This window comes from Epinephelus moara, chromosome 1 (assembly GCF_006386435.1).
Source record: "Epinephelus moara isolate mb chromosome 1, YSFRI_EMoa_1.0, whole genome shotgun sequence".
Lineage (NCBI taxonomy): Eukaryota > Metazoa > Chordata > Actinopteri > Perciformes > Serranidae > Epinephelus > Epinephelus moara.
Genome location: NC_065506.1, coordinates 26,022,412 through 26,036,688, shown reverse-complemented (window position 1 = coordinate 26,036,688; position 14,277 = coordinate 26,022,412). Strand labels below are relative to the sequence as shown.

Below are 14,277 nucleotides of genomic sequence, written 5' to 3'. Positions count from 1 at the left end.
TAGGCTAACGGCTAACATGCTAACTATTATTTTTATGTCACTAGTCACTTGAAACAAATTTAGGACGATAGGAGACAGGTTGAAATAAACCAAAATTTCCCTTTAAGAACATTATGTTAACTTTTGGTTTCACATGTGACACAAACAGGGCGGCACGTGGTGGTTACCATTGTTGCCTCACAGCAAGAGGGTTCCTGGTTTGATCCCGGGTGTGGGAGCCCTTCTGTGCAGATTTTGCATGTTCTGCCCGTGTCAGCATGGGTTCTTTCCGGGTACTCCGGCTTCCTCCCACAGTCCAAAGAAATGCAGATTAACTCTAAATTGTCCGTCGGTGTGAATGTGAGCGTGAATGGTTGTCTGTCTCTATGTGTCAGCCCTGTGATAGTCTGGTGACTTGTCCAGGGTGTACCCCGCCACTCGCCCACTGTCAACTGGGATAGGCTCCAGCCCCCCCGCGACCCTCAAGATTAGGGTTAGAAAATGGATGGATGTGACACAAACAGCTGTGTCTTATGTGAATGTTTGATCCAATTACCACCGCAACCTCCTTTTATGTAGAATTTTTTGCACTTTATACTACGTGACCTGAATTCCTCCTTTGCTCTCATCATAATTACTGGCCACTAGAGGTCGCCCCTGAACAATAATTGTAAACATAAGCAGTAGAGTAGGGCCATAATTTGCTACCTCAAATCTATGCTCCCGACGACAACTGAACAAATGTAATTCAATGTGCTGATTACAGCCTTCTCAACTGACTAGTAGGTGTAGGCCCCCTCTAACCCACATGTATGAGGCTAATAACCACTTTTAACCCCCATTCAATTGCACTTGCCTCCGAGCAGGAAGGTCCACCACATCACATTGGGTTGTACAAAGGAGAACTCTACCTTCACCCCCTTAACACGTTCATCCACCCCTCACCCAGAAGGAGCCTTACCATGCAAGCAAATGTATCGGTTCTGCGTTTTACAGCGCTGGTCGTTCCAGTTAAAGGCACTTGACGCCTGCAGCTCTACACAGTTTCCAAAGCTAGACAGAGAAAGAGGAGTAAGTGACAGTGTGTGCTGAAGATTGTCTCTGCATTTTAATTTTGAGCTGCTGATTAGAAAGTGTTTCTGTAAATTTTACAGACCTGAACCAAATATTCCCAGATATAAAAATCACACAATAGCATTTAATTTATACATGATTGAAAGTAGTTATTATACTAATAGTATTATAAAACTGGTTAGTAATCAGAGATATACCAGATAGATAGATAGATAGATAGATAGAACAGAGGAATGGAGTGAGGGAGAAACAGAAAGAGAGAGACATCTAGTGGTCAGAGTTAAGGTTGCAGGTCAGCCAACATCTGTCTTTTTCTGGTTAGTCCATACTTAAAAATATTTTTTTTGTGACCTTTGTGAAAAATTTGATTTTAAGATGAAAAAATTAAAGACCAAACCACAGTATGTATCTCAGTACCTTCTCATCATACTGTAGATTCATAGGCAGACATATCTCTAGATGAAAAAGCCTGAAGCTCCCACCAAAAAGTAATTTTCTACCTTTCAGATGATGTTTGTTTGTTTAGCTCCATTGCACCTGTCCATGTCTGTTTATGATGTACTCTGCAGTAGCTAATGTCTGTTAGTAAATGTGTCTCTTACCCTTGGTTGTCAGGTTGCCCGAAGGCAAAGCTGCTGAATCTAGGGATCTCTCCTGTGTCCCAGCGAAATGAGTCTTTCAGAGGCTTATATGTCAAACCTGTGGAGCAAAAACATTGCTGATTTATCCACGCATCATCACCACAACCTCCACCTGGCGGTACATCTGGTCAAAAAGACAGCAGAGTCTGGCACCTAATCTGGTCGAGCTACCCGGTGTTGGAAAACATTATGATATCTTAACATTTATTTGGATCGACGAGAGGAAAGACTGTACCGATCCAGAAGTTTCGTGTCTCAAAGTCAGTGTTGGTGACCTCGTTGCTTGTCTCCAGCTGACTGAGATAAAACGCCAGGATGTCCTGAACCTTCTGATTGTGGATCTGGGCTAGAATACCCCCTCGTTCCTGGTGGTGTAAACAGAGGAAAAAGCCACACTGAAAGCAGAATGAAAATCCTTGTATGTAGAATCAAATAACGGTTGTTGAGCTTGTCTCACTCTCTCAGTGGGCAACACACACCTGTCTCTCACCTGACAGTGACTCTTGGCTCCATAGTAGGTGTCAGCTTCTGAAGACACCATGAAGCAATCGCCATCTATCATGACATCACAGCTGTGGAAGGGAAACTGCACTTTCTCTGTTGGGTACAAGTCACCAAAATGTGCTGAAAATGGCATCATCATGGGTCAGGGTCAATGAACACACTTGAATATGTTGGAATCTTTGAGGCAATTACAGTTGTAAATGTGGATGAAATTTGCATAATTATAGTCACAGAGATTAATAAAAGAAACTCAAATCAACTTGTGAGAAAACATTTTGTTTATACCAATGCATAGAAATACACTGTACAATTTACACTGAGTAATTAAAGGTGTTAAACTGTGCAACTTCCACTTGCTATATACTGCTAACCACACTACAGCTAAATGGTGTTATGTGCCACCTTTCACCAGTCTGTATATTGTTGCTTTCACCATGTTTTCACCATGTCAGACTTGGCATCCCTTAAAGATAAATACAGACTGTAGCGGCAACCACATGAATTCCCTCAGCGTCTGTGTGCCTGCGCATGCTTTTGAATTTGAAGCCAATCTGTGTCTCAGAGTACAAATTGCTGAGGTATATAAAAACACAAAGAAGCACACTGCACTTACCTGCACACTCAGCACCACCAAAGCCAACATCACACAAGCAGGAGCATTCTTCTTCTTTAAAACGACCGTGTACACACTGCACACTGCACCGTACTGAAAAACAGACACTTGGCACAGTGAATACTGCCTCTCTGCTTTGAATATTTAGGAAAACAGACCGACTGAATGGGGCCTGATACCAATATGTGTACTATGATGACTGGTACCCTGGCAGAGACGTCCGGTGAAGCCCGGGTCACACGTGCACTTGCAGGAAGAGATGTTAAGATGGCCGTGCTGACCACAGCTCATTCGACAAGGATTCCGTGGAATCTCTGATAACAAATGTGCACACACATCAACAAACACACACATCAGATCATTTTACCCAAATCAGCTGTCACTGTAGGCAAAACTATGAGCCGGTTAATATAGGCTGGATACCGAACACACAAAACACTTCATGAGCAGCAAGCATGCATAGAAAAGTAGAAACAATCACAGTACTTATAACATTGATGGTAGATGAGCAGAAATGGCCTTGAGGAGCATAATGAATGTAACTACTTTACTGGTAGTAGTAGTGGTAGAAACAGGACCATTTTTATCCTCTCTACATACAATAAGTATGACATGCAAGTCTGTTTCCAGGCTTTGTGTTTCATCCTTGTGGAGTGCCCTAATGGAACCCATTAATATTTTAAAGCGGACCTCACTAAGTGCACCCTCAGAAAGATATTATGAATGTCCCATGACAGTAATATTAGCCTCTGTAGCAACCTATATATTTACATATTGTCTTACCACATAATCCACCTACATGGTCCCATAGTCTGAAGCAGCCAGACATGGAGGAGGTGCAGAGAGAGCAGTACAGCCCCGTCTTATAAGGCATCACCAGGCGACCATTTACCTCCCAGTTCCCCCTGCAGCGACACAAATATATACTGCAGAACATACAGTTGCACAAGATCTAGAATAGCTGCAAGGGGCTGAAAGTTAATGTTAAAAGTGTCAAACAAAATCTTCACAAGTAGAACAAGGACTTACATTAATCATACTCTGAGGCCTTCATACAGGTAGTTTTACATATTCTTTTCTTTTTTAGAGTTATACTATGCAGGAATTGTCGGTTATTATTTGTAAACAGTAACACCGGCAAAAATGAAAGCCCATCCCAGATTCTCTCCGCTTGGCATTTCACCTTGCTGTAGTTGCGTTTGTTGGTCCATGATTTCCGTAGTATTCTCTTGGATGCATGCCGCTCACAGTCTGGTACCTAGTTGCTACATTTTTATACAGTCCCGACCAATCAGGTGCTAAAAACTGCAGTTCCTTCAATGGCCACTTGAGGCTGGCTCCAAAAGCAACAGTCAGTCCCCATAGACCCCCATGTTAAAAAGCCCAATATATAAACAAGTTTACAGCCTGGTACAAAAAAAAACATTTTAGTCTCTGAAGCTAATTTCCTGGTCATGACAACTGTACTGGGGGTGAATTTTTGTATGACTCACTCATCCTTCCTACTATTAAATGGAGAAACCTCTGTCCCTCCGTCCGTCTGTCCCGTCTGTCTGTCATCATCCGTTTTCCTCCTCACTGCTTTGACCTACTTCTCTGAACTTGCACATATTTTGCCATAAAACATGTTTCTAAATACAGTGTGCATTGTTTGTCTTACATTAATATTTATTTCACAGTGCATTTACAGTGCTCTCATTTTGCATCTCCTCTAATATACTGTTTTTGATTTCTTATTCCTCTAAACATAACATATCCCCGGGTATGGACTAGTTTAAATATTATTAAGGATTAAATGTATGCATAATTAAGGGCGTGTCCGCTTTGAGTGACAGGTGGGTGCAGTCCATTGACTTTGCTAGCGCAGCAAAAACATTGGTTAGGTAATGTAACTACAGCGTAACCCCAGATTCACAGAGTACAGGTGTCACCGTAGCTGTCACCGTTTCACTGTGTTCTCAGTTAATCAAAGTTAATCATAACGTTGTGGTTGTCTTGTTCGTCTTCTGGTTTCACTAAAAGAGCCTCAATGGAGCTGGATGTTCAGTTTTTCTGATAAGCACATTTTGTTATAATGGTTTTAAGCCTGTTTTTGGCTAGCAAAAATTAGCATTAACCTTATGACAGTTAACTATAGCTGTAAATGCACCATACTAATCCAGGTAGCACTGGGGTTAACTCCACCCTCTCATCCAAATATGGTCACTTCTGGTGCAAAAGTCGAGGCTTCAATACGGGAGTCCGCAAACCTACGGGTGATGTGCTGTGCCCAGGTATGTCCCGAACACAACAAACTAAGTATAAAATAATATAGAATTGAAAGATTCCCCACCACACACTTCTGTGGGTCATAAGTGATGATTGAGAGGTATCACTTTTGCATGAGTGTATTCATTGTATTTTAGGCAAATCCTGCATAGTATACCTTTAATATATGTACCAAAGACTCGCTGGAAAGCAGATTGAAAATTGATAATAATTGGTATCCATGCTTTGTGAGCTGGATTGCAGATTAAATTGTTTTTATTTTGTTTAAAACTGAGCATACTAAAATTATTAATTATTTTAATCATTTTCTATGCTGTTCTCTGATTAATTTAAAACTGCATTTTGGTGGGAATAAGTGGTGATAAAGTGTTGTTACCCAGGATAATATGCACAGACAAAGATTTCCCAGAGGTCTCCTTCTCTCAGACACAGCTGGCTGGCACAGCCCACGTGACTTGAAGTGGCCCACACCAGCTACAAAACAACACAAGGTTCAGACACACTACATCAGCACTTTAAAGAATAAACACACACATAAATATCTGAGAGCGTCTGTAAATGGGTGCCTCCACAGAAACACAGGTACAGTTTGTATTGTTAATACCTGTGTATAGTGTTGACAGGTGGCGTTCTCCCTACAGTGCCCACTCAAGTAGAGAAAATCTTCTCCCTCCTCAAACCAAGATTGAATAACATCAGAAAACGAGGTGTCACTATATGTAGAGAGATGTATGTTCCAGCCAACATGTGTGAAAGATGAGGAGTGTTGAGGAGGAGGGTCTGTGTGACACGATGCCGCCCTCTCCTTTGCAAGTAAGGCCAACTTCTCACTCCACTCCTATAGAGACGATAACAACATTTAAAATTATTATACATCTTTCACTTATAATAATTACAGTAAAACTTGGTGAAGGACAATGTAATTTTGTTACACACACTTGAGCCTTCTCTGGTTGTATCTTATATGTACACGGGGAGGTCAACTGCTAACCAGCAGCCTGACAGAAGACTGGAGTTAATGTTAAAGTGTGTTTCAGGAGTATTCTCTGTGTTTTGATTAAAATGTTTAATAGTGCATCTGTTTGATAAAATCAAAGGTTTTCAACTCTTCCTAGTTTTCAGTAGAGGGGTCAAACAAACCCTTTATATTTATCTCGTATAGCTCTGTCAGATTTGACTGATTTGTCACAGGTCATCTGTCAGCTGACTCACGTACGTCAGAAACTCATAAATCCTCTCTGAAGCCGTTTAATTCCACATAAATAATTAATAATCAATTATTTATTAAAATATATAATTAATGAGCAATCACATCAATAATTACCGACAGGACGTTTTCACCATCAACTCATTTAATTATCAAAATATGTTACTGGGGTCTGTCAGACCTGGAGCTGCACCTTAAATCTGAAATGAAGGTCATATTGTACTTTGTAGCTACTGATTAAAACTGGATGAAAGGAAAAACTCTTTGGCATGAAGGTCATTCCTAATAGTGCATGAGTGATTTTCTTTACCCGCTTAATCCTTTTCAGGGGTCGGAGCCAGTCATACTGCGGTCGCACAGTGAGCAACAGGCAGGGAGACACCTTGGGCGAGCTGCCAGTGCATGGCAAGGCCAACAAACACAGACTGACACTCATTGTGTGCTACACTGGTATAAACACTTCACTGAGGGGCACATTTTCCAAGATTTGCAGCGGCTGATTCAACCAAACACACAAACTTTCCACAATCAATCACTCTGCCATATTTGCTGTAGTACAAACATCACATTCAGGTACTCTCAATACTAGGAGAGGCAACAACATGTGGAAAGTTACAGAGTCAAGGTTGGAAGGAAAAAACATAATGAATGAAATGACATGAATGACTGAAGTTGAATGTTTATCATTTCTGCATTTCCACATGTTCATTACACCTCTGAAGAGGACTGGTATGTTTTAAAGTCATGAAGGTTGCACTTTCTAATAAGGCACCATTTATAAGTTGTGAATAATGGCTTCATCAAGGGTTTCTAAAGTTACTAAGATACTTTTTCCATAACTATTCAGGCTGTTCTAATTCACCGTTGGCACTATAATTCGTATATTACCCACATAAATGTGAGCAAGAAGGCTGCTATCATGTGACTTACACGCTGCAGGCTAACAAAGGAGGACATAAAGTGATGTAGTATAAAGAGCAACAAAATCAGGAGGTGGTCGGGGTAGGTCAGGCCCCCAGGAAGTGCACCGGACTTTGGAGCCAACTTGACATAGTGGCCAAACCGTGAAACTACAACTTCCAGGTCAGTTACGAGATGCCATGGGCCCCAAAAAGACTCTTTTCCATAGACTTGCTTTGTGAAAGAGAAGCTTGTAAATTACTGTATACATTTTTTTTGAGTGTCACAATCCCCACAAAATGATCACTATCTGGGTTGGATCTATTTGGTGCGATAACATTTCAAAAGTCTAGAAGAGCAGCACAATTAAATCATTTTATCCCCATTTAAGTTAGTGGATGGCTAAACTAGAAGTTATCCACTTGGCCAGCAAAGTCTCTAGTGTGCTTGCTCTATGCATTCAATGATACAGAAGATTTGAGATGAATGTCTTTGGTTTCATGCGTCACTGAGCAATTTTCAAAGGATTGAACTGGCATCCGCCTCCAACAATGTATCTAGTTCTGTCTATAAATTTATGGGCTGGATGGTTGGGACTCCCTAAAATCCAGGCCTCCCATTAATGCTGCTTAGCCTTGCTGCCAATTTTTCCCAGTGGCCACTCGTGGTATTGCAGCAAAAAAAATCCCACAATTATAAAAGAGACGTCTGTTAAAGTGTTGACTGGACACCTCGAACTGCAAACAAGGTCATTTATGACTCTTTCTTTTTTAAAAGATATTTTTGGGGCTTTTTTGACAGGATGGATTTAGCATGAAATGGGGAGAGAGAGTGTGAATGACATGCAGCAAAGGAACGTGGGTTGGAATTGACAAGGACACAGCTTTTGTACAATGGGTGCCTGCTCCACCAGGTGAGCTAGGGGGCACCCGAATTATATAATTGTATTTTCTATTATGACTTTTTACCCCTCGTTTTTGGAGGTTTCATCCTTATAAAACTTTCCTTGAGCTAAGAAAAGCAATTTAAAAATCTGAGATATCATCACATTGTAAAGTCTATGGGCCGAGCTGGAACTCCTAGGCAGGGCCAGCAGTAGAAACACATATTCAGTGGGCCGCATACCCCGCCTGGAGAGCAATAATCACTGGACTAAATAGGAGCGAACTTGGTATATATTATGTACTTAATGTAACCTGATAACAACTAAACCTAATGTAACCGGTAGGGGCGCTAATTTGTCAGATGTAAGAACCAATGACTGTATATAACTTTTTGTTATTACACAATGATACGCTGACCTACAGTTGCAGTGCCAGAGGTAACAACTGGAAATTCAGTGATTAATGCTCCTAATCCCATTAACCCTCTGTGACTTTGACATTTTGTGGGGCCAGCTTGTCTCAAGGTATGACACTGACATGTGGTGTAGAAAGGCTGAGCCCCCTTGACTCCATTGTTCACTGCTCTCTGATGTCAACCAGCCAAAGCCATCAGCTCACACTATGATGCCACCAGAGGTCACTGGGCAATATTTCATCTAAGACATTTCATTTCAAAGCATGCCATGTTGCATCCGCTGTGGGATTTAAATGTGTCACTATGACAGATGTGGGTTTGTACTCCGAAGTACTACGAATTGCCGTCTTTGTGGCACCATCGACAACCGTTATATGAGCTTCACCCATTCCTGCTCCTGTGATCACGTCACCCCTGTCCCTCCAGTGGCTCCCTGTCCAACAACAGACCCAACTCAAAGTTCTTCTCCTCACTCACAAAGCTCTTTTTAACCAGGCCCCCTCCTGCATCACTGACCTGCTCCACCTCTGCAATCCTTCCTGCAGCCTCCGCTCCACTGATGCCAGCCTCCTTTCTACACAACTCAGGGCCAAGCCCAGAGACAGGCTGGAACTTTCTCTCTAAACACATCCGAGACTGTACCAATCAGTCCCAGTTCAAATCACCAACCACAACTCACCTTTTCAGAACTGTTTTTAATGTGTGATTAATATTGTGTCTTCATTTTTTGTGTGTTTTATTATCATTTTAACTTAAGTAGTGTCTTTGAGCACCCCTATCATTATACTGTTGTAAACCAAATTAGCTAAATCAATAAAGCTCCATATATTTGCTGCAAAACTACAAAAGATCTGTTTTTCTTTCCACCCTAACTGCGATTAAATGAAGTGCTGGAGCTTGACAGTTCTGAAGAGATTAATAAAACACAATTTCACAAACAGAGGTCAGGATTTACATATCAAAAGTAAATACTGAACTTTGAATTTCTGTCTCGGAAAGTGACGGTATGACCTCATAATACTTCCTCAAGAGCTCAAAGAAAACCTGCAGACATGGTGTTGAGTAAGAAAGGGAGGAGCATCATTCATTTACAAAATATTGGTATTTTATCTCAGCCTGAAAGCAAAGCCTTAAGGTCTAAATTATAATCACTTCAACACAATCTCGCCACAATGCTTACTGGTTCGTTCCTGTGTGGAGAAAAAAAAAACCCTTATTCAGATATTCACAAACACAGCAAAGCCTTGAACCTTTTAACGGTTATCAGTAAAGCTCTTTAATATGCCTCTTCAGCTCAGCAAAGCTTCCTCTGAGGGTTTTTCGTGGGGAAATTACCTGTAATACCAGAGTTGTGAATGCAGAATGATTATCCACATCCTCTTTTTCTCATTACTGCCTTATCAGTTGAGAACAGTTCTCCGAGGCTGAAGAGCAGTCGAAGAAAGGGGGCTCAGTCTGCAGGGGTGGCTTTGAGGATGTAATCTATGACAAAGTGACAGTTTGCCCTGGTACAAATCTCACATTAGGCCCGAAGGATATGTAGTGCATTGTGGGTTTCATAATCCATCATTACCTCTCCGTCATAATCACATGCAGACGAGACAGTTGTGCAGATAAGCACTGTATGGCGAAGCAATAGATGGAAGAAGATAGCGGGAGGATTTACTGTAGCTGAATGTTTTGCAGAGAGTGGGATTAAAAACACCTGAGTCAAAAATTAATATTAAGAATTGCCGCACATTCGGCAACGCCCATGACTCTCTAGCTGTTTTTATCACTCAAGCTGCATTTTCTGTACAGTATTTGGAGGCTAACAAATTTGAAATGTCTCTTAGTTTCATCCTTATTCTGGTATAAAACAGTCAGTGGCATCATTTCACTGTGTGACCCCGGCAAGACTACACACTGCTAATTGATTTTGGCTTCATTCTGACCGTCCACACTATCACTCAGCCTGCAGCAGAGCAGAACAAATGATGCACTAACATTACTATTTCACACTGTTGAGACTATCAGCACCACAGAGGAAGACAGCTCAACTAAAAACCCTTTTTTATCCAAGCATTTGTTCAGTGATTTCGCTTTTGAAAAAGGAATATGTCTTTGTGGGGGAAAAAACAATGGCAGCTTTGATGGAGTTGTACTATAATAACAGTTGCCTTGTACACGGACTAAAACAATGGTCACTCTCAGGTGTCCTTCCTGGTCCCAGGTGTTGTTTTCTGAGACATTTGGTAGATTAGACACTTTGTGTGCCTTACTGTACTTTCCCTTTGCTGCTACTGTAACTGGTGCAATTAGAGAAACAGAAAAAACACAGCTCAAATTCCTGGACTTTGTTTTTGGTGCTGCGGGCCTTTCAGCGCTGTTGGCTCACATCCACATCAACAGGGTCTCACATCCTTGCACAACATGTCTGATCATTACTAACACCATCATTATCATTACTGTTCTTCTCTGGGTTTTACACGGGCAGCTGTAAGCATATTGGTTGCAACACATGGCCAAATATCTTCCATAAGTGGAGGGAGAAAGTCTTCAGCAGAGAACAGTAACACTTGACAAGAGACAAAAGTGCAAATTAAACTTTTGTATGAAAATCGGCAGTGTGGACCGGACTGTGCACCACCTCGGGTTTTTAATAACAGTGCAAAATGTCAATAATGTTGAACTGCTCTGAACTCACTTTTAGGCAACAGCAGCATTCGCACCACTCAAACACACACACACACACACACACACACGGGAGAAACGGACAATAGATGCCACAAACCATTTTTTGCATGTTAGCTGCCATGGGTTTGACCCGGCTGCGCAGTCTATTGTGCTGCGCAACAATCTGCGAGTGCTCCTTCACCCCGAGCCCTGGGAGAAAAACAGAAACGCTTATTTAGTAACTATGCTTCTGCTGCTGTCACCATGGCAACGGAATGCAAATGTCTTGGCGGGATGTTTGTGTGTGTGTGTGTGTGTGTGTGTGTGTGTGTGTGTGTAAAGGTTGGAGCATGGGTTAATACAGTCTGTCACAGTTTCACTGACGATTAAACTCAAGGGTCAACTGAGTTAAACACACAAAATTTCAATCAAAACTCAAAACAATATTTTTTCAATTACTGTCATGCCCTGAGTAGACAAACGTCCCCTTAAAACAGAAGTAAACCACATGCCATTATACAAGATCAGAATGCTTTAGGCCTATATATATAAGCCTAGGTGTAGATTTTGTGGGTTGGGGGGAAACCAGGGGACCATGAATAAAACACCATAGACTGATGCAGAAAAGGCTGAAATTGGTACATAAAAATCACCACAGTGCAGGAAATGAAGTGTTTGATACTCAAAATTTTCTGGCGGAGGACCCCTAAACATATGTCCCTCACCTCAATGTGTAACCAGATCTACACCCTTGTATACGGGTGCTACATAACATATAAATATCGGCGATAAATATCAATGTAACACAGTTCTAATGATGTCTTTATAGGAGAAATTATAATTGTTCAAAGTTACAGAACATTAATATACACACAGAATGTCCTTATATCTGAGTATAACTATATAACGTGTTGTAAATAATTTATTAAAGGTTTATGCTCATAGATAAAGGTTAAAATTAAGTTTTTGCTTTACTTTGAAATGTCAACCATACTTAATAAAGCCTATATTACATATCCCTATATTAAATTGTGCCTGAGATCATTAAATTAAATCATTACTGTAAGAACAGATTGTGGATTAATAACACTTTAGAGTAGCTTTTGATCTGCTTTGATCTAAGTCACTTATTTATTAGGTTACATCTGAGCACAGTTTAAAGAGAGAGAAAAAAACTTAAAGAGTAGAGATTCAGCTCCCCAGTGATGGGTTAATGATTTTGCTTGCGTTTGGCAACATGCCACCAAAATGGCAATTTGTTAAACTGATGCCAAACTCCTGTAGCACAGCAGGCAGCGACAGAAAAAGTTGGGCTGCTGGTGCTTTGCCAGAAGGATTTGGACAGCTAAGAAAAACCCCTTGAGTCTGCAGCTTAAAGGATTGCAAACATAAGATAACAACTTCCACTTATACAATTGTAGTCTCTTATTATTGCTGGCTATAGCTTAAATAAGAAGGAAAATGTCTATAACAGTAAAAATGTGTGCTAGTTCATTAAAGGACCATAACAGCCTACTGTCCCGCGTGGCCACCTGACTGCGTGTTTACCGGTGATGGTGGACTTGTGGAGCTCCGGTGTGTCTCTGTTAATCCGGTTCGTGTAGATGCACGCGGGCAGCAGAGACAAAACGACAAACAGATCCAGACACCGGGACGCTGGTCCAGACCCCATTGTGGACTGTGAAGTGTCTCCAACAACAGTGAGCACTTTGCTCCCAGTTCTCCTCCTCCTGCCTCCCTGCTCCTCTCCTCCCTCTTTTCACTTCAACAGCTCTCACCCTGCTGCGGCTCAGCACATGTCTCTGTTCAAAGGGAGCTCACTGTCCCTGCAAGTAGACTCACTGTAGAGTGTCGGTAACCTTTCATAATTTATTAAATCCGTGATAAACTTTCTTTTGGCCAGTTAAAAACCGAAGAGCAAGTGTTTGAAGTTACTGTGCTATTGTGTAAAACATGCAGAAGGATATTATTCTCAAAGAATAAAAAGGAAAGTTTTTTCAGGCAAAAAGACAAAATTTTCTCATTTTTATTTTTTATTTTATTTATGTATTTATTTAGGTTATAGGGAGCATGCAATTCAACATAGTTTGAGTATGGGACTGATGTGCTGCACAGAGAGTTTGCTAATTTTCAACTCTTGTCCCTAGCTGGGCTTTTACATGTAGACCTGAATATCATCAAAAAATATACAGTTTAAATAGAACACAATACTACAACAATATAATATAAACATGGAAGGCACAATAAAATACACAAACCACAATCCACACATTACACATACCATAGTACATATCCAGCAATACATCTGCTACAACAGACATACCTCTATACTGTACAATTACTGTTTGTTTAACTACTAGATCAAAAACAAATATGGAAATATATGACTGAATCGGAACAAAAAAAATGTCTTGTAACACAGTTTTGTTTCTGAATATTATAAATGGAAATATGCATTTTTTTTGTAATTGTTTTTTATTATTATTACTTTATATCACAGCAGATTGTGGCAAGAGTGTTGACATTTATTGAAAAGTAACTTGTGTAAATATGCTGAATTAAAAGTTTAAGTCTTCAATTTTTTTTTTTTATTAACTAAAATAATATGTGTCCCCTCTCTGACTTGAATTTTAATGGTATATTTATGGATTATTATCACTGATTTCTCAACATGTGAGCAGCTTTTTAATTTTGTAAATGGTAGAGTTTTGATTGTTGTGTACTTATAACAACTTACCTAAAAGATGATCATTTGTGTGTAAAATCATGATCTGTTAAGCATGACAATATCTGCAAAATAAATGTAAGTGAAAGTGCTTTCTCTCACATGTGGTGGATTAGAATTTTTAAAAAGAGTAAATGATGCCTCTTTAGTCTGCCCAAAGTGCTCTTACACCACATGCTACATTCACCCATTCATACACCAGTCGCTGAGGCTACCATACAACCCAGCCAACACTTGTATGTGGGGCCCATGTGGGTACTAAATGGGCTGGAAAATGGGCCCTATATGGGATTGTCCACAAGTTCCATATTGACCCCATGCCAATTGCCCACAAAGGTGGGTTTACCCAAGTGGGCTCCACATGGGTTATGCTATGCTAACTGTGTATAGGCCCAAACTGGACACCTTATCT

At 40.6% G+C, this 14,277-nt stretch overlaps 1 protein-coding gene across 1 annotated transcript in view; it reads right to left on the bottom strand.

Annotated features, from left to right (window-relative positions):
• Positions 1–12,887, bottom strand: part of LOC126392765 (C-type lectin domain family 18 member A-like) — a 17,099-nt gene extending 4,212 nt beyond the window's left edge. The window contains exons 1-11 of the mRNA XM_050048383.1: positions 12,689–12,887; positions 11,259–11,350; positions 5,684–5,917; positions 5,456–5,553; positions 3,595–3,716; positions 3,018–3,125; positions 2,812–2,904; positions 2,185–2,291; positions 1,930–2,059; positions 1,656–1,752; positions 941–1,032 (exon numbers count right to left, since the gene is read on the bottom strand). Coding sequence (XP_049904340.1) covers positions 941–1,032; positions 1,656–1,752; positions 1,930–2,059; positions 2,185–2,291; positions 2,812–2,904; positions 3,018–3,125; positions 3,595–3,716; positions 5,456–5,553; positions 5,684–5,917; positions 11,259–11,350; positions 12,689–12,812 — 1,297 coding nt within the window. The 5' untranslated portion in view covers positions 12,813–12,887. The remainder of the gene's footprint in view (positions 1–940; positions 1,033–1,655; positions 1,753–1,929; positions 2,060–2,184; positions 2,292–2,811; positions 2,905–3,017; positions 3,126–3,594; positions 3,717–5,455; positions 5,554–5,683; positions 5,918–11,258; positions 11,351–12,688) is intronic.
• Between the last annotated feature and the right edge of the window lie 1,390 nt (positions 12,888–14,277).